Source organism: Stenella coeruleoalba (genome assembly GCF_951394435.1).
Source record: "Stenella coeruleoalba genome assembly, chromosome: 5".
NCBI classification, from domain to species: Eukaryota; Metazoa; Chordata; class Mammalia; order Artiodactyla; family Delphinidae; genus Stenella; species Stenella coeruleoalba.
The window spans coordinates 136,549,401-136,573,495 of record NC_137150.1 but is presented as its reverse complement, the minus strand read 5'-3'; the positions used below and the strand labels follow the sequence as shown (position 1 = coordinate 136,573,495).

The 24,095-nt window shown below is 42.3% G+C and overlaps 1 protein-coding gene and 1 long non-coding RNA gene across 4 annotated transcripts in view; one reads left to right on the top strand and one right to left on the bottom strand.

The window, feature by feature from the left end:
• Nucleotides 1-1,048: 1,048 nt before the first annotated feature.
• On the bottom strand, nt 1,049-16,480 carry LOC307186636. 2 transcript variants are annotated; one of them, XR_013828434.1, is made up of 4 exons: nt 16,368-16,480; nt 8,730-8,796; nt 3,872-3,972; nt 1,049-1,895 (listed from the first exon to the last, which is right to left on the bottom strand). It is a non-coding gene; the product is annotated as an uncharacterized lncRNA (long non-coding RNA). The 2 variants fall into 2 exon arrangements; XR_013828435.1 differs by lacking the exon at nt 1,049-1,895 and having other exon boundaries at nt 3,790-3,972.
• A 173-nt stretch (nt 16,481-16,653) lies between these two features.
• VPS26C (VPS26 endosomal protein sorting factor C) overlaps nt 16,654-24,095 on the top strand; it is a 55,922-nt gene continuing 48,480 nt past the window's right edge. For both annotated transcript variants that reach the window (XM_079922002.1, XM_079922001.1), the window contains exon 1: nt 16,654-16,849. In XM_079922002.1, the coding sequence (XP_079778128.1) occupies nt 16,793-16,849 (57 nt within the window). In that variant the 5' untranslated portion in view covers nt 16,654-16,792. The remainder of the gene's footprint in view (nt 16,850-24,095) is intronic.

The following is a 24,095-nucleotide window of genomic DNA, read 5'->3' as shown; positions in this document are numbered from 1 at the left end:
ATCCTATGTTTTATTTGGCAACTCTATTCCGTGTTCAACTAACTGGAGCCCAAATACTTGCCTGGACAGTTTTTGTCTGAAGACTTTGGTCTTTTAGCTACAGTGCACTATGCTTCTCTTCACCTTAATACCTTGAGGACACATGAAATGATGGGCTCGGTTGGGAAAGTAAAACACCCTTACACTAAGGTTTACCTCTGGACTGGCTCTAACCCTCGGGCAGAAAAATTGAAGTATGAAGCCATTTGTAAAACTTGGAAACCTCAGTAAAACCATCTTTCCGGGCTGCCTTTGCTTGGGGTATGGAAGCAGACCCCAGATTATCAGTTTATCAGTCAAATGAAATCGTAGACTCCAGGCAGAGAGGGCTTCCTTGGCACAATAATATTCCTTGTTTACAGACTGGCTGACTTTCCCCCCCGAGTTCACCTCTCTCTTGCACTTTGCAGAAAGTGGAAGGAAGCAGCCCAATGTGCTCCAAATTCTGATTTTTTTCAATCATTTTTCCCAGTGCGCAGCCTTGGTCAGCAGGTAGTACGCTTTCTAAAGTAATACTGGGAACATGCCACCAAATGTCATTTTTCCTACTAACGGTTGTCATTTTTCCTCCCTGCAGTATCTGAGCCCTCACCGTCCAATTGCTACCTCAGTGCTGCAACTTAGGTTCTGCCGCGTGCATCTTCCCACTTCTGGATACCCAACTCTGTATTACTTATGACCGGAGTCGGCTGCCAGTGTTAGAAAGCACAAAATAACAGGCACTTAAGCAAGTGTATTAGTTTCCTGTGGCTGCTATAACAAATTACCGCATACTTAGTGGCTTCAAATAACACACATTTATTCTGTTACAGTTTTAGAGCTCAGAAGTCTGAGATGAGTCTTTTGCAACTAAAATCAAGGTTCATCAGAGCTAAGTTCCTTCTGGAGGCTCCAGGGAAGACTGTTCCCTTGCCTTTTCCAGTTTCTAGAGGCATTCTAGAACCTGCATCCTTTGGCTTACGGCTCTTTCCATTTTCAAGGTGCATCGCTCTAACCTTTGCTGCTTCCATCACTGCATCCCCTTTTCCTGTCTCTGACGTTCCTCTTCTAAGGACCCGTTTAATTAACTTGAGCCCACCTGGATAATCCAGGATAATCTCCCTCTTTCAAGATCCTTGACTTAATCACAGCTGCAAAGTCTCTTTGTAAGGTAACACGTTCACAGTTTCCAGGGATTTGGATGTAGACATCTTTTTCTGAGGGGAGAGGGGGTATTATTCTGTCTACTACAGCAAGAAAGAAGTTTCCTTCTCTCACACATAAGTGTAGGCAGTCAGGGCCAGGATGGAGGGTCCATGGTCAGGAAGAGCTCAGACTCTTTCTAAACTGTTCCTCTTCCATTCTCAGCAAGAAGTCTCCACCTCAAGGTCCAAGAGGACTCCTCAAACTGTAACCAACACATCCCAAAGTCTAGCCAGCAGTGGGAGGAAGGGGGAAAAGAAGGATTTACACCTTCTCTTTAAAGATACTTCCCAGGAGTAGCACACGTGGCTTCTACTAACATCCCTTTGGCCAGAACGTAGTCACGTGGCCACACCTAGTTACAAGGGTGATGGAGACACCCTTGTACAAATTCTTCTGGGCAACCACATACACAGCTGAGAACAAAAAATGGAGTTTTTACTACTCCAGAGGAAGGGGAGGACATGTACTGAGGGCATCTAGCATTCCCTCCAGAGTTCCTGACTAAACCTCTAAGATTACATGGACATTTTCAGAGAGTGAATTTAATTCACATGCAGGTGTGCTCAGTTCCAGAAGACAGACAGTTTTTGCCTTGTTACTTCTAGTCTCATGCCCATATTTGGAGTAATGTAACAGGAACCCTTTGTGTAGCACCCAGACATCAACGTTCCCTTAAAAAAAAATCAGAGACAGTCACGTAAATACCTTCTAGGGAAGAACGTGAAATGGAAGTTTGATGGTTCCAGAAATAAACAGGAGTTTTCCCTTCAGCGACTTCCTGAATGATCTAATGATTATCAGTGAATGGATAATTTGAGCTCTTGCTGAATGGGGGCGTGGCATCTCAGAGTGGAAGGGAAGCTCCAGGGCCTGGAGAACCAGGAAGTGAACACTCTTCCCTGTGATGACTACAAGTTTCACAAAGGCCATATGGTCATACCTGCTGCGAATGCGGGTTTGGGTGAGACGTGGGACCCTGAACCCCTCATGCATAGGGAGACCCCTTCTCACTCTCCCAGCTCATGTGTGAGCTCACATCGGGACCAGCTCCTAAAGTGTCTCTATTGGCCCACTTCTTTCCATCCTACCTTATTACTATGACCGTTGTCCAGTTACTAACGTCTCTTGCTAAGATTACTACATATGTCTCCTGAGATGCTTTGTGTGATGTTCCTCCCCTAATGTACTCTGCAGAGATTGCAGTCAGAAGGATCTTTCTAACATGCAAAGTTGATCAACTCATGTTATAGGTTGCACTGTGTCCCTCCAAAAAAGACATGTTACAGTCCTAACCCTTAGTACTCAGAAACTGCCTTTATTTGGAAATAGGGTCTTTACAGAGATAATTAGGTAAAACGAGGTCACTGGAGTGAGCCCTACAATAATTCTTCACATTCTACTGGAATTATTTGTTCAACCATCTCTCTTCCTTTCTAGGCTGTAAACTACATGAAGGGAAGACTATATCTGTCTTCAGGATTTAGCATAATTCATAACCGGCATCCAGTAAGTAGATGTGAGACAACTCACCAAAGGAAGAGTAATATATGTTCCCCGTAAATTGTATAAGTATCTCTACTTCCATTTTCACCCCAACTTTTATTTTAAAACTTTCAAACATAGAGAGGAACTGAAAAAATTGTACAGTGACCAGGCATTTACCACCTAGATTCTAGAATTAGCACTTGGCTAGATCTGCTTTATCACATATCTATCTACCCATCAATCTCTCTCATATGATTATGAATTGTGAATCATAAGGGCCTGCAGGGTGCCTGGCAAACATGCTTGTTCAGTTTAGTAGATAGCTCTAGGACAGCAGACTGCCAGTCTTCCTGAAAGTCATATCCTTGGCCCTTTGCACTAGTGCTAGGATCATGTGGGTTTATAATTTTAAAATTGGAATTTTAAAAGTGGAGCTCTGCAGAGTTACCTAGCATTTCTTTTATTCCAGATCCTTACCTATTTTCAGTTTTGGTGTGTATTTAGCAGAGAGTATCTAACAAAACATTTTGTTCTCAGTTTAGGATTAGTGTGGAAACTACCCAGGAAAACCAAGAAGAGCTCCATGATGATGGAGAACATAAACCAATGGGGCAAGATATAACAACTGTAAATATATATACACGCAGCATAGGAGCACCTCAGTATACAAGGCAAATGCTAACAGCCATAAAAGGGGAAATCGACAGTAAGACAATAATAGTGGGGGACTTTAACACCCCACTTACACCAGTGGACAGATCATCCAGACAGAAAATTAATAAGGAAACACAAGCCTTAAATGACACATTAGACCAGATAGAATTAATTGATATTTATAGGACATTCTATCCGAAAGCAGCCGAATACACTTTCTTCTCAAGTCCACCCGGAACATTCTCCAGGATAGATCACATCTTGGGTCACAAATCAAGCCTAGGTAAACTTAAGAAAATTGAAATCATATCAAGCATCTTGCTGATCACAATGCTATGAGATTAGAAATCAATTACAGGTAAAAAAAAACTGTAAAAAATCATAAACAGTTGGCACCATAACCGAGACAGAGCAGAGGATACCTCATCTGGAGGATGAGCCCCTTGGTGGGCAGCCATTGGCCTGCTCAGTTAGGGTCAGGGAGGGTGAACCAAAAGGTGGAACTTACCTACAGGGCTGTGGTAGCACCTGATATCTCCTTGCCACCTGGCCCGCCTGGAAGTCCAGGAAGACCCAGTAGTCTGTGGAGGAGTCCAGTGCACCACACTCCTGTAGTGGATACAGGAGCTGGAGTGGGGACCTGGCCACTGCCATATTTAAACCTTGATAAGCTCCATCCCTGACACATCTTTAGGCATTCAAGAGCAATGGCAGGAAATGAAGTAAACTTCAGTGATTTTCCTCACGAAAATCTTTTACAAGACATCATCTTGTTCTATTTTCTTCTTAGTGGGTTCACACTGTAGAATTTTGGATAACTCCAGTACACTAACTCTCAGGGCATGATGGTCCATTGTTGATACACTGCATGAAGTTTACAGTTGGCGCATCAGCAATATCTCCTTGGTAATCGACATGGTAAACAGACACTCTACTTCAGGTAGGTAAATGGAAAGGAAATAACAAACCAGGAAAGGAGAAGCTTGGCACCAAATGTGCACAATTTGAATTATTGGAAGGCTGTGGGAATGAAATTAACGTAGGAGATAAAATATATGGTCTTAACAAGTTTTCCTTTCCTTACAGCTTTTTTAATACCGAAAGTGTTTATGGTGTAGTATTCATCAATTTGCCTATTTGAGAGATATTTTAGATGTCTCCCCCATAAATGGTAAGGCTCCTCTCTAAGGAAGAATATCCAGAAATGAGTAAATTAACCTTGTGTATAACTTAACTCCATCTTGCATTTCAATTACAAAAGCCAACATACCTGTGTGTGGCTCAGGATCATTTAAGTAGGTTTCTGGCTCTTGCAGTTGAAAGAATGCTGACTCTGCCCTTATGAATTCTTTTTTCTGCTTCTCAAATTTAATGGTAACTATTTTTTTAAATTTAATAGAAAATACTTTAAATTTGATGGTAAATATTTTTTTAAATAATGCATGTTTGTGAAAAGAACTAAAAAAGAACAAAAGGTACTCAGTCCTAATCACCCCAGTACAGACACTGTTAATATTTGGGGGGTATTTCTTTTTCTGCTAGGATTTCTGTGCTTTTTTTTTTTTTTTTTTTTTTTTTGCGGTACACGGGCCTCTCACTGTTGTGGCCTCTCCCGTTGCGGAGCAATAGGCTCCGGACGCGCAGGCTCAGCGGCCATGGCTCACGGGCCCAGCCGCTCCGCGGCATGTGGGATCTTCCCGGACCGGGGCACAAACCCGTGTCCCCTGCATCGGCAGGCGGACTCTCAACCACTGCGCCACCAGGGAAGCCCTCTGTGCTTTTTTTGTTTGTTTGTTTAACTTAGAGACTTATGTTGCATGTACTTTTTTGTTTGCCTGTTTTTCACAGCTGTAATCATATTATAGCTAAAACTCTGAATTCTTTTTAAATTTTTATTTTAGCACAACCATTCTCTATGTTAGAACATGATCTGCATAACTGTATGACTTTTGAGGTCAACTTATGCAAATATAATTTATATAAAATAAGCCACACCTACCGTATATATACACAGTTTGATGAATTTTAACAAATGGATAACCTGTGTAACTAACTCGCACTCAAGATATAGGTTATTTCCTTCATCTTAAGAAGTACCCTCCTGACTGTCTGTAGTCTGTCCCCCAGCCTCCTCACGGGTATCCACTGATCCATTTTATGTCACTATTGGTTAGTTTTGCCTGCTTGGAACTTATATTAATTATGTAGTCTTGCTTAGCATGTCTTGAGATTCATCCATGCTGTTGTATGTATCAGTAGCTTGTTTTTTAGTTGTTGTGGTTGTTTTGTCTTTTTCTTGTAATACTGTGTAGTCTTGTTCTGTTTTTTTTTTTTAATTTTTGGCTGCGTTGGGTGTGTGTTGCTCCACGGGCTTTCTCTAGTTGCAGCTAGCGGGGGCTACTCTTCGTTGCAGTGGGCAGGCTGCTTATTGTGGTGGCTTTTCTTGTTGTGGATCATGGGCCCTAGAGCGCACGGGCTTCAGTAGTTGTGGCACGTGGGCTCAGTAATTGTGGCTCTCGGGCTCTAGAGCACAGGCTCAGTAGTTGTGGTGCACGGGCTTAGTTGCTCCGCAGCCTGTGGGACCCTCCCAGGCCAGGGATCGAACCAATGTCCCTTGCATTGGCAGGTGGACTCCTAACGACTGCACCACCAGGGAAGTCCCAATAGCTTGTTTTTTGTATTGATAAGTAGGGATCCATTGTGTGGATATACTGCTATTTGTTTGTCCGTTCACCACTTGATGAATATTCGGGTTGTTTCCAGTTTTTGTCTATTATCAATTATGCTACTACGAACATGCAAGTACAAGTCTTTGTGTAGACATATGTTTTCATTTTCTGGGTAAACACCTAGGAGTGATTGTGCTCAGCCGTATCATAAGGGTATGTTTAACTTTATAAGGAGCTGCCAAGCTGTTTTACAAAATGGTTGTTTCACTTTTCATTCCCATCAGCAAGTGAGGGTCCCAGTTCCTCCACAGCCTCACCGATACTTGGTATAGTCAAACTCTTTCATTTTAGCCATGCTAGTGCTGTGTAGTATATCTCGGCATACTTTTAATTTGCATTTCCATAATCGTTAATGATGCTGATCATCTTTAAGTGTGTTTATTGGCTATTCATATTTTTTTCTCTTGTGAAGTGCCTACTGAAGTCTCTTGACCGTTTATTAATAAGGTTGTTCGTTAGACAATATAAATCCTCCAACTTTGTTCTTCTTTTTCAAAACTACGTCGGCTATTTTGAGTTCTTTGCATTATCGTGTAAATTTTTAAATCAGTTTGTCCATTTTTACCAAAAAGGTTACTGAGTTTGCTAAATGGGATTGCACTGAGTGGAAGAATGGTCATCTTAATAATATTGAGTCTTGTACTCAATAAACATGGAATATTTCTCCATCAATTTAGGTCTTCTTTTATTTCTTTAAGCATAACCATGTTTTTAGTGGCTGATAATTTCTCACTGATTTGAAGGTATAGTTTACCAAACCAAGACTGTTTTGTCAAGTAGGTTTTTTCCAATTTTTCATTACTAATAATTTGCTGTGAATACTGTGATGTTTAAGGTTTTTTTTTTCAAATTTAGGATTATATTGTTTAGATAGATTTACAACAGTCAAATTACCAAGTCAAAGAATATTAACATTTAAGAAACTTTGGTATATATTGCCAAATCTTTTTCTACCTTTGTCATACCATTCACATTACTATTATAAATGAATGAAGATGTTTGTTCCACCTCTTATCTGCCAATATTGAGTATTTTTTGCTAAATGAATCTCTGAAATGGAAGATTCTTACTAGCATTTCTTTGGTTTTTTTTTTCTTTTAAGTTAAACATTTTTGCATATGTCTGCTTACTACTTAATTTCCTCTTTTGCAAGTGTTATTCATATCCTGCGTTTTAAAGTTCTTCTTATAGATTTGACAGTCAAAATCTTAAGAATGGGGCTTCCCTGGTGGCACAGTGGTTGGGAGTCCGCCTGCCGATGCGGGGGACACGGGTTCGTGCCCCAGTCTGGGAGGATCCCACATGCCGCGGAGCGGCTGGGCCCGTGAGCCATGGCCGCTGAGCCTGCGCGTCCGGAGCCTGTGCTCCGCAACGGGAGAGGCCACAACAGTGAGGGGCCCGCGTACCGCAAAAAAAAAAAAAAAATCTTAAGAATGATCCCCCAATGACTTTCACCCTTGTATAATTTCATCCCTTTTGAGTGTGGGTAGAAGCTGTGAATACGATGAAATATCTCTCCCAGGATTATGTTGTTATGTGGCATGGTTAACCTTAAGATAGGGAGATTGTGCAGCCAAAAATAAAATAAACATTAAAAAAAACTATATTAAAAAAAAGTCTATGCCTAACTTGTTTTATCATTTCCTTTTATTATTATTATTTGTTTTTTGGCTGTACTGCACAGCTTGCAGGATCTTAGTTCCCTGACCAGGGATTGAACCTGGGCCCAGCAGTGAAAGGGCCGAGTCCTAACCACTGGACTGCCAGGGAATTCCCTGTTTTGTCATTTCCTGAACTCTTAATCCAACTAATTTTTGGCAGGAGGAGGGGATAGGAGAGCTTATGGTGAGAGAGCAAAATCTAAATGAATTTTTCTTCTATCAAGTCATTTAGTCTAATATCATTTGCCAAATAATCCTCTGTTTTCTACAGATTTGTGATAACTCGTTTATCATATATTAAAGTCTTAAATACTAATATATTGGTGTCTGTTCTGAGCTATCCTGTCCAACTGATCTTATGCCAGAATGATGTGGTTTTAACTCTTATAGCTCTACTTTGTGCTAAGTAGGACTCTTTTCCCTGCAATTAACTTTTTTAAAAGATACATCATTTTTTAGCATTCATTATGTTTTCAGAAGAATTTTAACGTGATTTCATTAAATTTCCTCATTAAAAATTATATTGAGGGGAATTAATGAAGACTAAAAATTAATTTTATAAGGATGGGCATTTAAAAGTATTTAGATATTCTATTCAGAAATACTACCCATCTCTCCATTTTTCGTAACTCATATATCTTAATTCAGCCTCATAGCTTTATTCATGTAACTCAAGCATATGTTACATTCAAATTACTCCCGAGTATTTTAGATTTTTATTGCTATTTAGGATACAATCCCCATTTTCATTTTATTTTCTAACTGGTTATTGCTGTTAAATAGAAATGTCTATTGATTTTTGTGTATGTAGCTGTTTTAAGATTTACAGGCACAGCATATAAACGGCCAAAAAAGTAACAATCTTCATTTCTCTATAACTTAACCCAGTTTAGCTCTCCAGCAATCATTTCTGCTGAGGGTGGGGGAAAAAATTCAATCTTACTGTTCAGTTGGAACTCAAGTGATAGTGTCTTACCTTCCCCTTTCACATCCCCATTCTCCTTCTTGGCTGGGATGGGAGAGTCGTGTGGTTCAAAAATGTCCTGTACCACAAAAACAGAAATATAGATCAATGGAACAGGATAGAAAGTCCAGAGATAAACCCCTGCACCTATGGTCACCTAATCTATGACAAAGGAGGCAAGAATATACAATGGAGAAAAGACAGTCTCTTCAGTAAGTGGTGCTGGGAAAACTGGACAGCTACATGTAAAAGAATGAAATTAGAACACTCCCTAATGCCATATACAAAAATAAACTCAAAATGGACCTAAATATAAGGCTGGATACTATAAAACTCTTGGAGGAAAACAGGGAGAACACTGTCTGACATAAATCACAGCAAGATCTTTTTTGATCCACCTCCTAGAGTAATGAAAATAAAAACAAAAATAAACAAATGGGACCCGATTAAACTTAAAAGTTTTTGCACAGCAAAGGAAACCATAAACAAAATGAAAAGACAACCCTCAGAACAGGAGAAAATGTTTACAAATGAAGCAACTGACACGGGATTAATCTCCAAAATATACAAAGAGCTCATGTAGCTCCACATCAAAAACCACAAACAATCCAATCAAGAAATAGGTGGAATATCTAAATAGACATTTCTCCAAAGAAGATATACAGATGGTCAAAAAGCACATGAAAAGATGCTCAACATCACTAATTATTAGAGAAATGCAAATCAAAACTACAATTAGATATCACCACACACTGGTCAGAATGGCCATCATCAAAAAGTCTACAAACAATAAATGCTGGAGAGGGTGTGGAGAAAAGGGAACCCTCTTGCACTGTTGGTGGGAATGTAAATTGATACAGCCACTATGGAGAACAGTATAGAGGTTCCTTAAAAAACTAAAAATAGAACTACCATATGATCCAGCAATCCCACCCTGGTTATATATCCAGAGAAGACCATAATTTAAAAAGATAGATGCACCCCAATGTTCATTGCAGCACTATTTACAATAGCCAGGACATGGAAGCCACCTAAATATCCATCAACAGAGAAATGGATACAGAAGATGTGGTACATGTATACAATGGAATATTACTCAGCCACAAAAAGAATAAAATAATGCCATTTGCAGCAACATGGATGGACCTAGAGATAGTCATACTGAGTGAAGTAAGTCAGAGAAAGACAAATATCATATGATATCGCTTACATGTGGAATCTAAAAAAATGGTACAAATGAACTTATTTACAAAAGAGGAATAGAGTCACAGATGTACAAAACAAACTTATGGTTAAGGGGGGAAGGGGAGGAGGGATAAATTGGGAGACTGGACTTGACATGTACACACTACTGTATATAAAATAGATAACTAATAAGGACCTACTATATAGCACAGGGAACTCTACTCATTACTCGTTAATGACCTATATGGGAAAAGAATCTAAAGAAGAGTGGATATATGTATATGTATATCTGATTCACTTTGCTGTACACCTGAAACTAACACAACATTGTAAATCAATTATATTCCAATAAAAAGCAAAAAAAGAAAATGCCATGTATCTTGGCCAGTGACCCAGCTACAGTAATTTGCAGTCCATTTCAGCAAAGGCAACACCACGCTAGAGGGCTTCTAGAGTAAGCTTGAGCTCTCCCCACCCAGCTCACAACGCACTCTTGCTGGATCTGCTCATCCTCTGCTCCTTCACGCTCATTCAGCCTCTCTGAGTTTTCCATCATTTTCTGCAGCCCTGTCCATCCCCAACTCCAAGTGGGCTGTTGACTTCAGAGGACAGATAGCCAGACCTCACCCCAGGATATTTTTGCTCCATTCTCTGTTCACACCCCTTCCTCTAGACCAGACACATTTCATATCTTTGGAAAAGTGCTGTTTATCACACATTTTTTGATTCAAGGTGTAAATTTGATGTAAGGAATTTTGGGGGTCACCTACTAGGAATTACAGGGCATAAAAAATACTTCAGCTAATAGTTAAAAAATATTATCCTACTGCATATATTTATCTTGTCTTCTACTATGGAATTCAAAGATACATACAAAGCAGAGAGATGGTACAATAAAGCCCCATGTTCCCATCACCCAGCTTCAGTAATTATCAACATCTGTTTCAACAATCATCCTGCCGGTCACAACTCCTCCCTTCTTCCTGCTGCTCCCCCTCGGCCTGGAGTTATTTTATAGCAAATACCTGATTTCATATCATTTTACTCTGGCCAAATTTTCAAACAATTTTTTTGGGGGAGCTGCATTGGGTCTTCGTTGCTGCATCAAACAGTTTTTTTTTTGTTTTTTTTTTTTGCGGTATGCGGGCCTCTCACTGTTGTGGCCTCTCCCGTTGTGGAGCACAGGCTCCGGACGCACAGGCTCAGCGGCCATGGCTCACGGGCCCAGCCGCTCCGCAGCCTGTGGAATCTTCCTGGACCGGGGCATGAACCCGCGTCCCCTGCATTGGCAGGCGGACTCTCAACCACTGCGTCACCAGGGAAGCCCCAAACGGTTTCTTTAATAAATTTTCAAACACTTTTTCTGATAATTTTTCTTCCTTTGGCTGTATCCCATAGGTTTTGATATGAAGCATTCTTACCTTGTTATTTTTTAGCTGGTTATTGTATTTTTACTTACTCCTTGACCTAATGTATTTGGGAAAGTATGTCTTAATCTCCAAGTGGTCAAAGTTTTGGTGGTTAAAGTTTCTGTACTATACCTAGTTAATTGAATTTGAGAGTGTCTTTGTGGCCTAGTGTACAATCAATGCTTATAAATGCATGATGGACACTCGAAAAAGTGAATTCCCTGTAATTCCATCTTATTTGCTAATTGCTCTTCTTACTTATTTTGTTAAAATCCTCTATGTCTTTGTTTTTTATCTGCTTGATCTCTGATACACTGTGTTGTGTTAAAATCTTTTACTTACTGTACCTATTTATCTTTATATGCCTGAATATTTTTGTTGTATATATTTTGTTACTATATGTTACAGGTTGAATTATGTCCCCACCAAATTCATATGTTGAAGATCTAACCCCCAGCACCTCAGAATGTGACAGAATTTGGATACAGGGTCTTTACAGAGTTAATGGAGTTACAATGAGGTCATTAGTGTAGGCCCTAATACAATATGACTGGTGTCTCTACAAAAAGGAAGAATTTGGAGACATATACACATAAAGGGAGAATGCCCTGTGAAAGTGAAGACACAGAAAAAGAAGACAATGTGAAGGGACGCAGGGAGAAGACAGCGGTCTGCGAGCCAAGGAGAGAGGCCTGGAACTGATCCTTCCCTCATGGCCCTAGGAAGGAGCCGATCCTGCCAACACCTTGTTTTAAGACTTCCAGCCTCCAGAAGCTAACGTGAAAGCACAATTTCCGTAGTTTTAAGCCACCCAATTTGTAGTACTGTATTTTGTTACAGCTGCACTAGTAAACTAATACACTATAAAATTCTGCCATAATTTTAATAGTCTTCACTATCAATTGATAAATGACCCCTAGTCCTTTCTTTAAAATCACCTTTTACTGTAACGTTGTACCCCTGCTTGATCTTCACATTTGATTGGCAGTCCTTTGCTCAGTCTTTTAATTAAGGTCCTGTGCCTCTCTGCTATAACCCCAGGCCTTTGTTGTACACACATTTGTGGCACGGTGATTGGTGATTGCATATGTGAGCTCTGGAATCAAAATGGGTGGCTGCCATTTGGTTGCTACATGGTCTTTCAGTGCCTCAGTTTTTCCCTTTTATAAAGTGAGTAAACAGTAATTGTACTTGTATCGTAAGACTGTTATGAAGATGGAATAAATCAAAACATTTAAAGTGCTTAGAACAGTGCCTGGCCCACACTAAGTACTTGATAGATATATGAACTGTTATGAATTCTATTAACTTCCCTGTAACGAAGGTATTGTGAGATCACTTTACAGATGAAGAAAACTGAGGCTCAGAGACGTTAAGTCAGGAAGCTAGCGTGACAGGATTGTTGCAGGAAGCAGGCTCGGGATGGAGATTAATGTTCAGGAAGCATATTGGGGGTGAGCAACAGGAATGGAGGGATAGGGTGAAGAAACAGGACTGGGTTGGGCAGAGGGAAAAGTTGAACGGTCACGCAGTTACAACAAAGGCTCCCCATCCAATGGGAGCTAAGTGGCTTAAAATATGTCACAAATTTTTTGATGCCCCCTTCTAAAGGTAGAGCCAAATTCCCCTTCCTTCAAGTATGGGTTGGATTTAGTGACTCTCTTCTAATGAACAGAAGAAAAGTGAATGTGAGAAGTCAGGCCATACAAGGCACTGTAGCTCCCTGTTTGCTCTCCCTGTGGGATTGCCTGTTCTGGGAGAAGCTAGCTGCCATGCTGTGAGGACTCACAAGCAGCCTGTGGACTGTCATACAGAGCGAAGTAAGTCAGAAAGAGAAAAACAAATATTGTATATTAACACATATATGTGGAATCTAGAAAATGGTATAGATGATCTTATTTGCAAAACAGAAGTAGAGATACAGACATAGAGAACAAATCTATGGACACCAAGGGGGGAAGAGCGGGGAGGTGGGGTGAATTGGGAGATTGGGATTGACATATATACACTATTGATACTATGTATAAAATAGATAACTAATGAGAGCCTGCTGTATAGCACAGGGAACTCTACTCAGTGCTCTGTGGTGACCTAAATGGGAAGGAAATCCAAAAAAGAGGGGATATATGTATATGTACAGCTGATTTACTGTGCTGTACAGTAGAAACTAACACAACATTATAAAGCAACTATACTCCAATGAAAATTAATTTAAAAAAAAAGCAGCCTTTGGACAGTCCCACATGATGAGGAACTGAGCCCTCCAGCCAACAGTCACGGGAGGGAGCCATCTTGGATCTCCCAGCCTTAGTCAAGGCTTTGGATGACTGTGGCCCTAACATCTTGACTGCAACTACCTGAGACCTTGAGCCAGAACGACTCAGTGAAGCTGCTCCTAAGTTCTTACCCACTTTCTTAACTGTTGGGGTAACTTGTTATGCACAGTAGATACTAATATAGGGAGCTTTGGAGTTGGAACTGTCCCAAACTGTGGTGAGGGAAAGAGGTCTTCATATCCTAAACTGACTAGTCGTTAGATATGGGCTGTCCCCACCCCCTCTCCCCTCCCCCACCTCCCCAAGGGACCATGACTTTGGGCAAAGCAGTTTTCTTCAGCTGAGGGCAAGTTTTGAAGAGTGACGTAACTGAGAACTGTTGAGAGCTATACTCTGAGTAGATCAGGGAACATGTCCTTCAGTCCTGAAAGGTCTGAACAGAGAATCACAGCATCCACTAAAAGATGTTTAGTGGGGCCTCTGCTCTTGTCCCAGAACGAGCACTAAGCTCACGGCTGAAAACAACATAGTACCCCATCTTCTAACAAAAGATGCCACAATCGGAGACAGACACTTTCCCCACGGATTAATAAAAGCTGCAGATCTAGCCCTGCTTCCACGGAATACTTTCTCAATCCTCTCCTTCTCAGTCTATATCGGAAGGCAGGCGAAGGAATGAAAGGAGGTAGTTGGCCTTGGGGAGCGTTTCTGGTGGGAAGTGATGTAGTGGGGAGGCTGTACGATAATCTCTCCACTATCAGTAGGGCTTACTGGAAGGAGAGGCTGGTGTTCCATTTCCTACCTGCAAACCTGTCTAGTCAGCATTCTTGCTGATTTACTTCTCTCTGTGTTTCAGGAGGGAGGAAGAGGATGGAAGAGAGATGGCAGAGTGGAGAGCAGAGGCCACAGGCAGCCTCCAGTCTGGCCCTTTTGTGTGGCAAGGGCGCGTGTTTCTCAAGAGTCGGGTGGACTCTGTGGAAGATAAATCGTCTCCAGCTTTCTTGCTGGACCCTCACCCACAAGACTTGGTATACTGCTCGGTGCGGTCAGTGGGGTGATGGAAAAGATCGAGCTGCAGGTAGATCTTCCATGAAAACATATGGAGAGGACAAGGCCCATCAGGTCTTCCCATATGTACCCCATGAAAGGAGTTTCAAACAAGAGCCTGTTATCCAGAGAAGCAGGGATCAACTAAGATAGAACTCTAGCAGTGGCCAGTTAAGAGAAACTTGCCTCAACACAGAAGAAGCCAGGCCTTCAAGAGGATGTTGAGGAAGTGTCTGAGAACCAGAACCATGACTTGTACCTTAGCACCCTAAGAATCTAGGATCCCACTCAAGCCACGAGATCAACACACTAACAGGGTCTCATTTTAGTAACTGAATTGACCAGAACAGTATCACCTAAGGTGTGGTTAAGGGATAGAAAAGATTCAAAAGAACAGCGATCGAAGAAAAAATGGACTGTTCTTATGTTTGGAAGCCATCACACGGAGAGGGTCCAACAAACTGTTTACACTGATAACTGCCGGAACTAAAGCTCTCTGCAGTGCACCAGCATTCCAGAAAAATTGTGTACAACCTACATAGATGAGTGAAATATAGCACACTTGTCCTCAACGAACAAGAAATGTTCTGTTACAAAATAAGTTTAAAGCAGGTTTGCTGAAGCAAACAAGTCTGGAATGTGGATCCTTTTAAGGTGTTTCTTTTCCTGTTTCCCAGCTTTGTCTACTGAGACTGACATTTTACCATTTGGAAATGATGGGTGAGTCTGGTGGAAACGGATCCACGTCTTGAACTGCAAATAGACTAGACAGTGATTATTAAGTCCCTAATGAATTGTTTTAGAATTGCTGAGTTTGAGTTGTCAGGAAGGTATCTAAGACCGAGACGAAGCCCCGAGGGCACGGAGGAGCTGAAAACTGAATATTGGGAAACACCAATGTATCAACCTTCAAAAGCAATTGTAGCTATAGCACCATCACTGTTGTCCTGTAAAGTACCTTACATTCCCAAGAGAGAGGCACTCGTGATACTAATTCAGGATACCGTTTTACGGAAAAATTCTCATGTAATTCTACAAGTAACTCACTTAAAAAAACAAATAGCAGAATCAAAGAATTTTAAATAAACAAAAAGCACTGTATTAAGTCACCTACCAAAACAATGAAGATTTACCTCTCTGCTTATTAGAAAAGTTCTTGTTTAAAACATTGACAAGGGATTTTATTTCAACCAACGTAGTATGTTGCCTAGCACCGTACCGCTGCCCTGTCTGGAGGCAATCCTCCCACAAAGCAACGTACTCCTTGTGTGTAGTCAGCTCTTGCTGGGAAAAAAAAGATTAGGCAGGACCGTTTCTGCTTTTAGGTTTTCATTTCCTTGCACTGTCAGGACCCAAGGCCTGCGAGCCGCGCCTCCCCACATTCTGCGCACCCCGTTCCAGGGCGCGCGCCGAGGGAGTACCCACAAGCCCCCGCGGCCCTGCGAGGCTGGGCGAGGTCACCCGCGCTCCCCGAGACCTTGGCCCCCGGCTCGGCGGCGGGGGCGGGACGGCCGAGCCGCCCGCCAATCCACGTTTTGCAAGCAGCGAGCGCGGGGCCTCGGAACGGGCAGGGAGAACTGCCTAGCCGAGGACGGACACAAGGCCTCCGCCTTCAGAGCCCCCGAAAGAAAGCGAGAGAGGACGAGAGACGACAAGAGGAAGGGACTGGAAGCGAAGGCAGCCCCCACTTATCACCGCCTTAAAGCCAACTCAACAGCGCAACGCCTCTTTACCCCGCACAGCCTGACGGGAGCCTCAGCCTCTAGGTACTGGCTGCGCCCGCAACGAGTCCCTGGCACCGCCCCCTGCCGCGGGGCACGCCGGGAGAGCCGAGTTTCCCCCTTCCTCTAGTAAACGGGCGAGACGAAGGGTATTTCCGGTGTTAACGACTATCTTTACGGAAGAGGTGGGGTTAATCCTGTCCCGCCCTTCCTGGCCGGCGGGGCGAAGACTGACAGTCTTCGGCAAGCGCTAAGGCCCGCCCCTGCACCGGAAGGAGGAAGGCGGGGGAGTCGAACAGGCGTCAGGCGCGGTGTCACGTGTCGCAACTGCTGGTGGAGAGAAGAAAAGGGCGGGATCCCGGACGGAGGGGTGGGGTGCCCTCCCTTCCCTTGGGTCACGCGCGTTAGGAAGTGGTTCCCGAAACGGAGTATTCGAGATGGGGACCGCCCTGGACATTAAGGTTAAAAGAGCGAACAAGGTTTATCACGCCGGGGTAAGTAGGGGTGGGTGTGCCTGCAGGTTCTGTTGTCTCCCAGGTCCCGCATACTTCTGGGTTTTCCTGGGCGGGGCAAGGCGCACCTCCAGGTAAGTCCCGGTCAGGTGCGGACCAGCCAGGTGCATCCCTGCCAGGTGCGTCTCGCTTGCGCGGCTGGCTGCTCTAAGAGCGGCCCCCGCCGGAGTCGCCGCCGGGGTTGGGGAGGCATGCAAGGCCGAGAGGCTGGCCCGAGGGCTGCAGCGCTAACCGTCGGGCGCCTTGAACATCCAGCTCGGCCTTGGGCCCCCGGGCTTGAGCTGTCGCCTAGAGCACTGAGGGGGGAGGAGCTTGATGACCAAACGCCCCGTTCCTCACTTCTAAGTTGAGTGCAAAGGTCTAAGGACAGAAAGGCAGAAATAAACTTGGAAGCAGAAATACGCACTTTAGGCCGTGCTCAGCTTTAACACCATACAAAAGTTATTCATTTCTCTGGTTTTGTTGTTTTAATAACATACAAAAGGAATAGCATATTAAAATGCAAGTCAGAAAAAATCTTAACTATGCCATTAACAAGTTTTGGGCCACTGGCTACTTAATCTCTTAGGGCGTCAGTTTCCTTATTTGCCAAATGAGGATGCAAGGTTCCTCTACCTCTAAGTCGGGGAATCTCAACCCTTGCTGTACTTCAGAATCCATCACTCAGGGGAATTTAAAAATACGCTAACTGGGGTCTCACACCCAGAGACACCAGTGATTCTGATGTGCAGCCGGGAATGAAATCACAACCAGCTCTCACACTCGGTGGAATAAAATTGAGAGTAGTGGTTGGTCACGTGAATGCAGGGAGGTCTCAAAAGGGCCGCTAAAGCCTTTCGGTGCAAGATATTTGCGGAAACCTAATATTTACAGATTCAATCGGTCATCTCCAGATTATTAATTACAGAGGGGAAAAGTTACCTTTATAGTGGAGGAATCTGCTAGTCACCATCCTAACCAAGACCAACAATGAATACCACCTTTCCATCACTGTCACCACTAATGAGATTGACATGTTATGGCATAACAATAGAGGGTTCTGGCATGAAAAACTGAGAAGGATACAACTCACCTATGTAGCCTTCCTGCCAAAAGTGCTTAACTTCCCTCAGTTCATAAGGAAACAGGCATGTTCATATTGAGAAACATTCTGTACAGTAATTGGCCTGGATTCTTCAAATATGTTAGTGTCATTAAAAAGAATTTTTTTAGATTCAAGAGATGAAAGGGATTTGAAAACCAAATACAGTACCTAATTTTTGATAAATTTGAATATGGGCTATATGTTAAATACAAGTTTTGTTTTGGTGTTAATTTTCCCCAGTATGATATTCATATTTTGGTTATGTGAGAGAATACTCCACATACTGAAGCGCTTAGGAGTGAAGGGTCAAAATAACTAAATTTTAAATGGTCCAGCCGTATCGTGTGCGCACATATGAGGAGAAAGAAAGCAAATGTGCCAAAATATTAACTGGTGACTCTAGTTGAAAGTTATATGGGTCTACTTTGTATTCTTTATTGAGAGCTAATACCATAAAAATACACCTTTTCAGGTGTACAATTCAGTGGTTGTAATATATTCAGGGTTGTGCAACCGTCAACACCATCTAATTTTAGAACATTTTTATCACCCCCAAAAGAAACCCTGTACCCATGAGTAGTCATTCCTCATTCCCTCTCCCTCTTAGCCCCTGGCAATCACAGATCTGCTTTCTGTCTCAGTGGATTTGCCTAATTAGGACATTTCATGTATATGGGATCATACAGTGTGTGGCCTTTTGTGATTGGCTTCTTTCACTTAGCATAATGTGTTCAATGTTCATGCATGTTGGAGCATGTATCAGTTCCTCATTTGTTTTAATGGCTGAATAGTAACCTGTTGTATGGATATGTCACATTTTATGTATCCATTCATCTGCTGATGGACATTTGGGTGGTTTTCACTTTTTGACTATCATGAATAATGCTACTATGAACATTCTAGTACAAGTTTTTGTGTGAACATATGTTTGCATTTCTCTTGGATATATACCTAGGAGTGGATTTGCTGGGTGATATGGTAACTCTGTGTTTAGTTTTTTGAAGACCTACCAAACTGTTTTCCAAAGCACAACTTCACACTCCACTAGCGGTGTGTGAGAGTTCCAATTTTTCCTCTACTTTGTATTCTCATAACTTTTTTGTAGCTTGGAAAATATCAAAATAAGAATTGGGGGAGGCAGTGACAGGCGATATGTACACTTAACTTTAATACTTATTATTTTCATTCAGAAGTTTGCAGATTCCATTCAAGGATGTTATAGCAGCTGAGATGCTGAAACGTTTTCTGTGGTTTAAAATATGGTATCAGTAATGAAAAGTACATTTGAAAAAGTTGAAGAGATGGAATCATCCATTTGACCCAGCTGGAAGTCTTAACGCAGCCAGGACCACTCCTTGTGGGTGGCAGGGTGGAAGCGGGTATTAGCTCTGCTCATCTGGTGCACATCCCTTCATGCCAGGATTAGGAACAGAATCTGCACCTGTTGGCTTATGACAGTGTTTCCCAGTCTTCACTTTTACCCTTAATGTATTTTACACTAAATGCATTTTAAAAGGAGACCTCATATGGCCATTGTGAAAGAAAACCCTGTGTAACTTCTCCTAAATAGAGGGTTGCTGTGTACAGTTGACTCTTAAACAATGCAAGGATTAGAGGTGCCAACCCCACGTGCAGTCGAAAATCTATGTTTCACTTTTGACTCCCCCCAAACTTGACTACCAATAGACTACTGCTGACCAGAAGCCTTACCAATAACATACACTGTTAACACATGTTTTGTGTGTTATGTGTATCATGTACTGTATGCTTACAATGAAGTAAGCTAGAGGAAAGGAAATGTTATTTAGAAAATTGTAAGGAAGAAAAAATAACATTTACAGAGCATTGTACTGTGTTTATCAATACCATAGTTTGTCTCTTTACAAGGTGACTCGTCTGTCAGTACCTACATCGATATTGTCTTATACAAAACACTGTAGATGCTATATGTATTACTAACACTAGACATCAAAAGTCAAGAGATAATGTGAAAAATAAATTCACATTTATTTACAGGCGTAACAGTTCATGCCCTGATAATAAAAAAGCGACAGTATGATTGCTTTGTGGTAGCCTAGCCTATACACCGATGTCACGTTCGTGACATACCTAACTTTTTCTTAATTTTTTCCATGTTTCTAGGCTATATGGTTTTTCTTGTGAGTTTTTTTCAAATCGTCACAAATCTCAAAAACTTTTTCCAGTATATTTATTGAAAAAAACTCCACCGTGAGCCCACACAGTTTAAACGCATGTTGTCCAAGGGTCAACTGTATATTTTTTAAAGCCAAAAAAAGTTATTAAATGAATAAATCTAATCACTGGACAAAAATATACACCTGGAAGCACATGCTGTGACTCATGTGTTGGATGGACTCCGTCATCTGTGGTTAAGGATGGGTAGAGGAGGCAACCAGCACCGTCAGGGCTGCTCCCAGAGCTCCAGGGCGAAGGACCCTCCGAGGTCTCAGTGCCTGCAGACAGCGCGTGTCTCAAGCCCAGTTTGCACCATGGTTGTACAAGGGGGGTCCTGTCTTTCTCACCCTCTCCACTCTTGGCTGGCGGCAGGTGGGACTAATAAATACAAATTTCCAGTTTTCTCAGTACAGCTCAACGGCGTTGGTAAAGATTCGGTTGCTATAAACCGGACTCATCCATGCGCCTGCCAGAACACAGCACCTGTAATTGTCCTGGTTTGCTCGAGGTGGCTGCCACCTGTGCTCTCTGGTTTTAAGTGCTTGTCATTCAAGTGAAACATACTTGTCCATGTAGCGACGGTCTTATGTTCCACCTGAGGGACTCGGGAAACACTGGTGTAGGGTTTTGTGAGCCTGGCAGCATCACTCCCATTTTACTAACGAGGAAACTGAGGCCTAGACAAGTTAAGGAATTTGCCTCAGATCACCCAGCTAATGACAGCCTGGATTCCAGTGCAGGTCATCAGATTGCAAAGTGTGTCCAGCCAACACTCTTATTACACCTCCTCCCTAAGAGCGCCCATTTTTGTGCAAAATGGAGGAGCTTTTTATGTAGGAATAGTAGTTATTAGTTTCCTAGGAGTGCTGTGAATAGCATTGTAATATTTCAGTTAAAAAGCTGCTGTGACGACTCCTCGGAACGTGTGCAGCCAAGTCTGTTCCTGTGCTTTTCAGTATCTTAGTTGTTGTGGAAGCATTTGAAAATGGTTTTGATTCTGTGGACACCAGTGAGCCTAAGTTATTCTTGGGTTTAAAATTGTCATTTGGGTTTTTCCTAGAAAAAGACGCTCATTCAAAGTGGTGGTGTTTTTTTAAAAAATCACAGTTGAATAATTTTTTAAAATATAAACATAACATTTTACAGAAGGCTGGAAAGTGAAAAGTCAAGTTCTTCCTCTTTCTGACCCCTTTTTCTGTCCCTGGACGTATCCACTGACAGTTTATGTACTATTCCAGACATTTCCTGTGAGTAATAGTTGCACGTGTGCGCAGACACGCACGCAGACATACACAAAACTTGTTCTTTTTGCTGAACGGTATATCCTTACCTTGGATACCTTTCCTTATACCACATCTTCATCAACTCATTCTTTTCAGACTGTTACTGAATCAAAACAGTTGTATTCAACCAGTGTCTGTGACTCTCCTTACAGGTCTGGAGAGAAGTAGATAAAGAGAAAACAAAAGGTGCTAACGTACTTGTGCTGGAATGGGTGCATTTCTGGTGTGTGAGGGAGCTCAGAGGAAGGTGTAGTCGTTTGGGGGTGGGGGAGGGCCCTTCTGGAGCTTCACTGAGGCAGTGAGGCTCCAGCCTACTTCTGAAAGCTGTGTGCGGGGCCGGGGTCTCCCTCCCCACCTGGCACTGTGTGTTTCCATCAGAAGGAACAGACAGTGCGAGCACAGTGGACAGGAGCTAGCAGACATTTGTGGGGCAGTGAGTCCAGTGAACGGCTTCTTTTACTCCATCTCCCCACCTTTCACTGCAGCTCATGTTCATCTCGTTTGACAGTGATTTGTTTTAATGTTTGTTTTTTTTTTACATCTTTATTGGAGTATAATTGCTTTACAGTGTTGTGTTAGTTTCTGCTGTATAACAAAGTGAGTCAGCCATACATATGCATATATCCCCATATCCCCTTCTCTTGCATCTCCCTCCCACCCTCCCTATCCCACCCCTCTAGGTGGCCACAAAGCACCGAGCTGATCTCCCTGTGCCATGTGGCTGCTTCCCACTAGCTATCCATTTTACATTTGGTAGTGTATGTATGTCAGTGCTACTTTCTCAGTTCGTACCAGCTTACCCTTCCCCCTCCCCGTGTCCTCAAGTCCACTGTCAACGTCTGCGTCTTTATTCCTGTCCTGCCCCTAGGTTCATCAGAACCATTTTCTTTTAGATTCCATATATATGTGTTAGCATACGGTGTTTGTTTTTCTCTTTCTGACTTACTTTACTCTGTATGACACTCTCTAGGTCCATCCAGCTCGCTACAAATAACTCAATTTCATTTCTTTTTATGGCTGAGTAATATTCCATTGTATATATGTGCCACATCTTCTTTGTCCATTCATCTGTCGATGGACACTTAGGTTGCTTCCATGTCCTGGCTATTGTAAATAGAGCTACAATGAACATTGTGGTACATGACTCTTTTTTTATTATATAAATTTATTTATTTATTTATTTTTGACTGCATTGGGTCTTCGTTGCCACACGCGAGCTTTCTCTAGTTAAAGTGAGCGGAGGCTACTCTTCGTTGTGGTGCGCAGGCTTCTCATTGCGGTGGCTTCTCTTTTTGTGGAGCATGGGCTCTAGGCGTGCAGGCTTCAGTAGTTGTGGCACGTGGGCTCAGTTGTTGTGGCACACGGGCTCTAGAGAGTAGGCTTAGTAGTTGTGGTGCACGGACCTAGTTGCTCCGCGGCATGTGGGATCTTCCTGGACCAGGGCTCAAACCCATGTCCCCTACATTAGCAGGCAGATTCTTAACCACTGTGCCACCAGGGAAGTCCTACATGACTCTTTTTGAATTATGGTTTTCCTCAGGGTATATGCCCATTAGTGGGATTGCTGGGTTGTATGGTAGTTCTATTTTTAGTTTTTTAGTTTTTTTTTTTTTTTTTTTTGCGGTATGCGGGCCTCTCACTGTTGTGGCCTTTCCCGTTGCGGAGCACAGGCTCCGGACGTGCAGGCTCAGCGGTCATGGCTCACGGGCCCAGCCACTCCACAGCATGTGGGATCTTCCCGGACCGGGACACGAACCCGTGTCCCCTGCATTGGCAGGCGGACTCTCAACCACTGCGCCACCAGGGGAGCCCCTATTTTGAGTTTTTTAAGAAACCTCCATACTGTTCTCCATAGTGGATGTATCAATTTACATTCCCACCAACAGTGCGAGAGGGTTCCCTTTTCACCACACCCTCTCCAACATTTATTGTTTGTAGATTTTTTGATGATCGCCATTCTAACTGGTGTGAGGTGATACCTCATCGTAGTTTTGATTTGCATTTCTCTAATGATTAGTGGTGTTGAGCATCCTTTCATGTGTTTGTTGGCAATCTGTATTTCTTCTTTGGAGAAATGTCTGTTTAGGTCTTCTGCCCATTTTTGGATTAGGTATTTTGTTTTTTAGATATTGAGCTGCATGAGCTGCTTGTATATTTTGGAGCTTAATCCTTTGTCAGTTGCTTCATTTGCAAATATTTTCTCCCATTCTGAGGGTTGTCTTTTCATCTTTTTTATGGTTTCCTTTGCTATGCAAAAGCTTTTAAGTTTCATTAGGTCCCATTTGTTTATATTTGTTTTAATTTCCATTTCTCTAGTAGGTGGGTCAAAAAGGATCTTGCAGTGATTTATGTCATAGAGTGTTCTGCTTATGTTTTCCTCTAAGAGTTTGATAGTGTCTGGCTTTACATTTAGGTCTTTAATCCATTTTGAGTTTATTTTGTGTATGGTGTTAGGAAGTGTTCTAATTTCATTCTTTTACATGTAGCTGTGCAGTTTTCCCAGCACCACTTATTGAAGAGGCTGTCTTTTCTGCATTGTATACACTTGCCTCCTTTATCAACGATAAGGTGACCATCTGTGTGTGGGTTTATCTCTGGGCTTTGTATCCTGTTCCATTGATCTATATTTCTGGTTTTGTGCCAGTACCATACTGTCTTGATTACT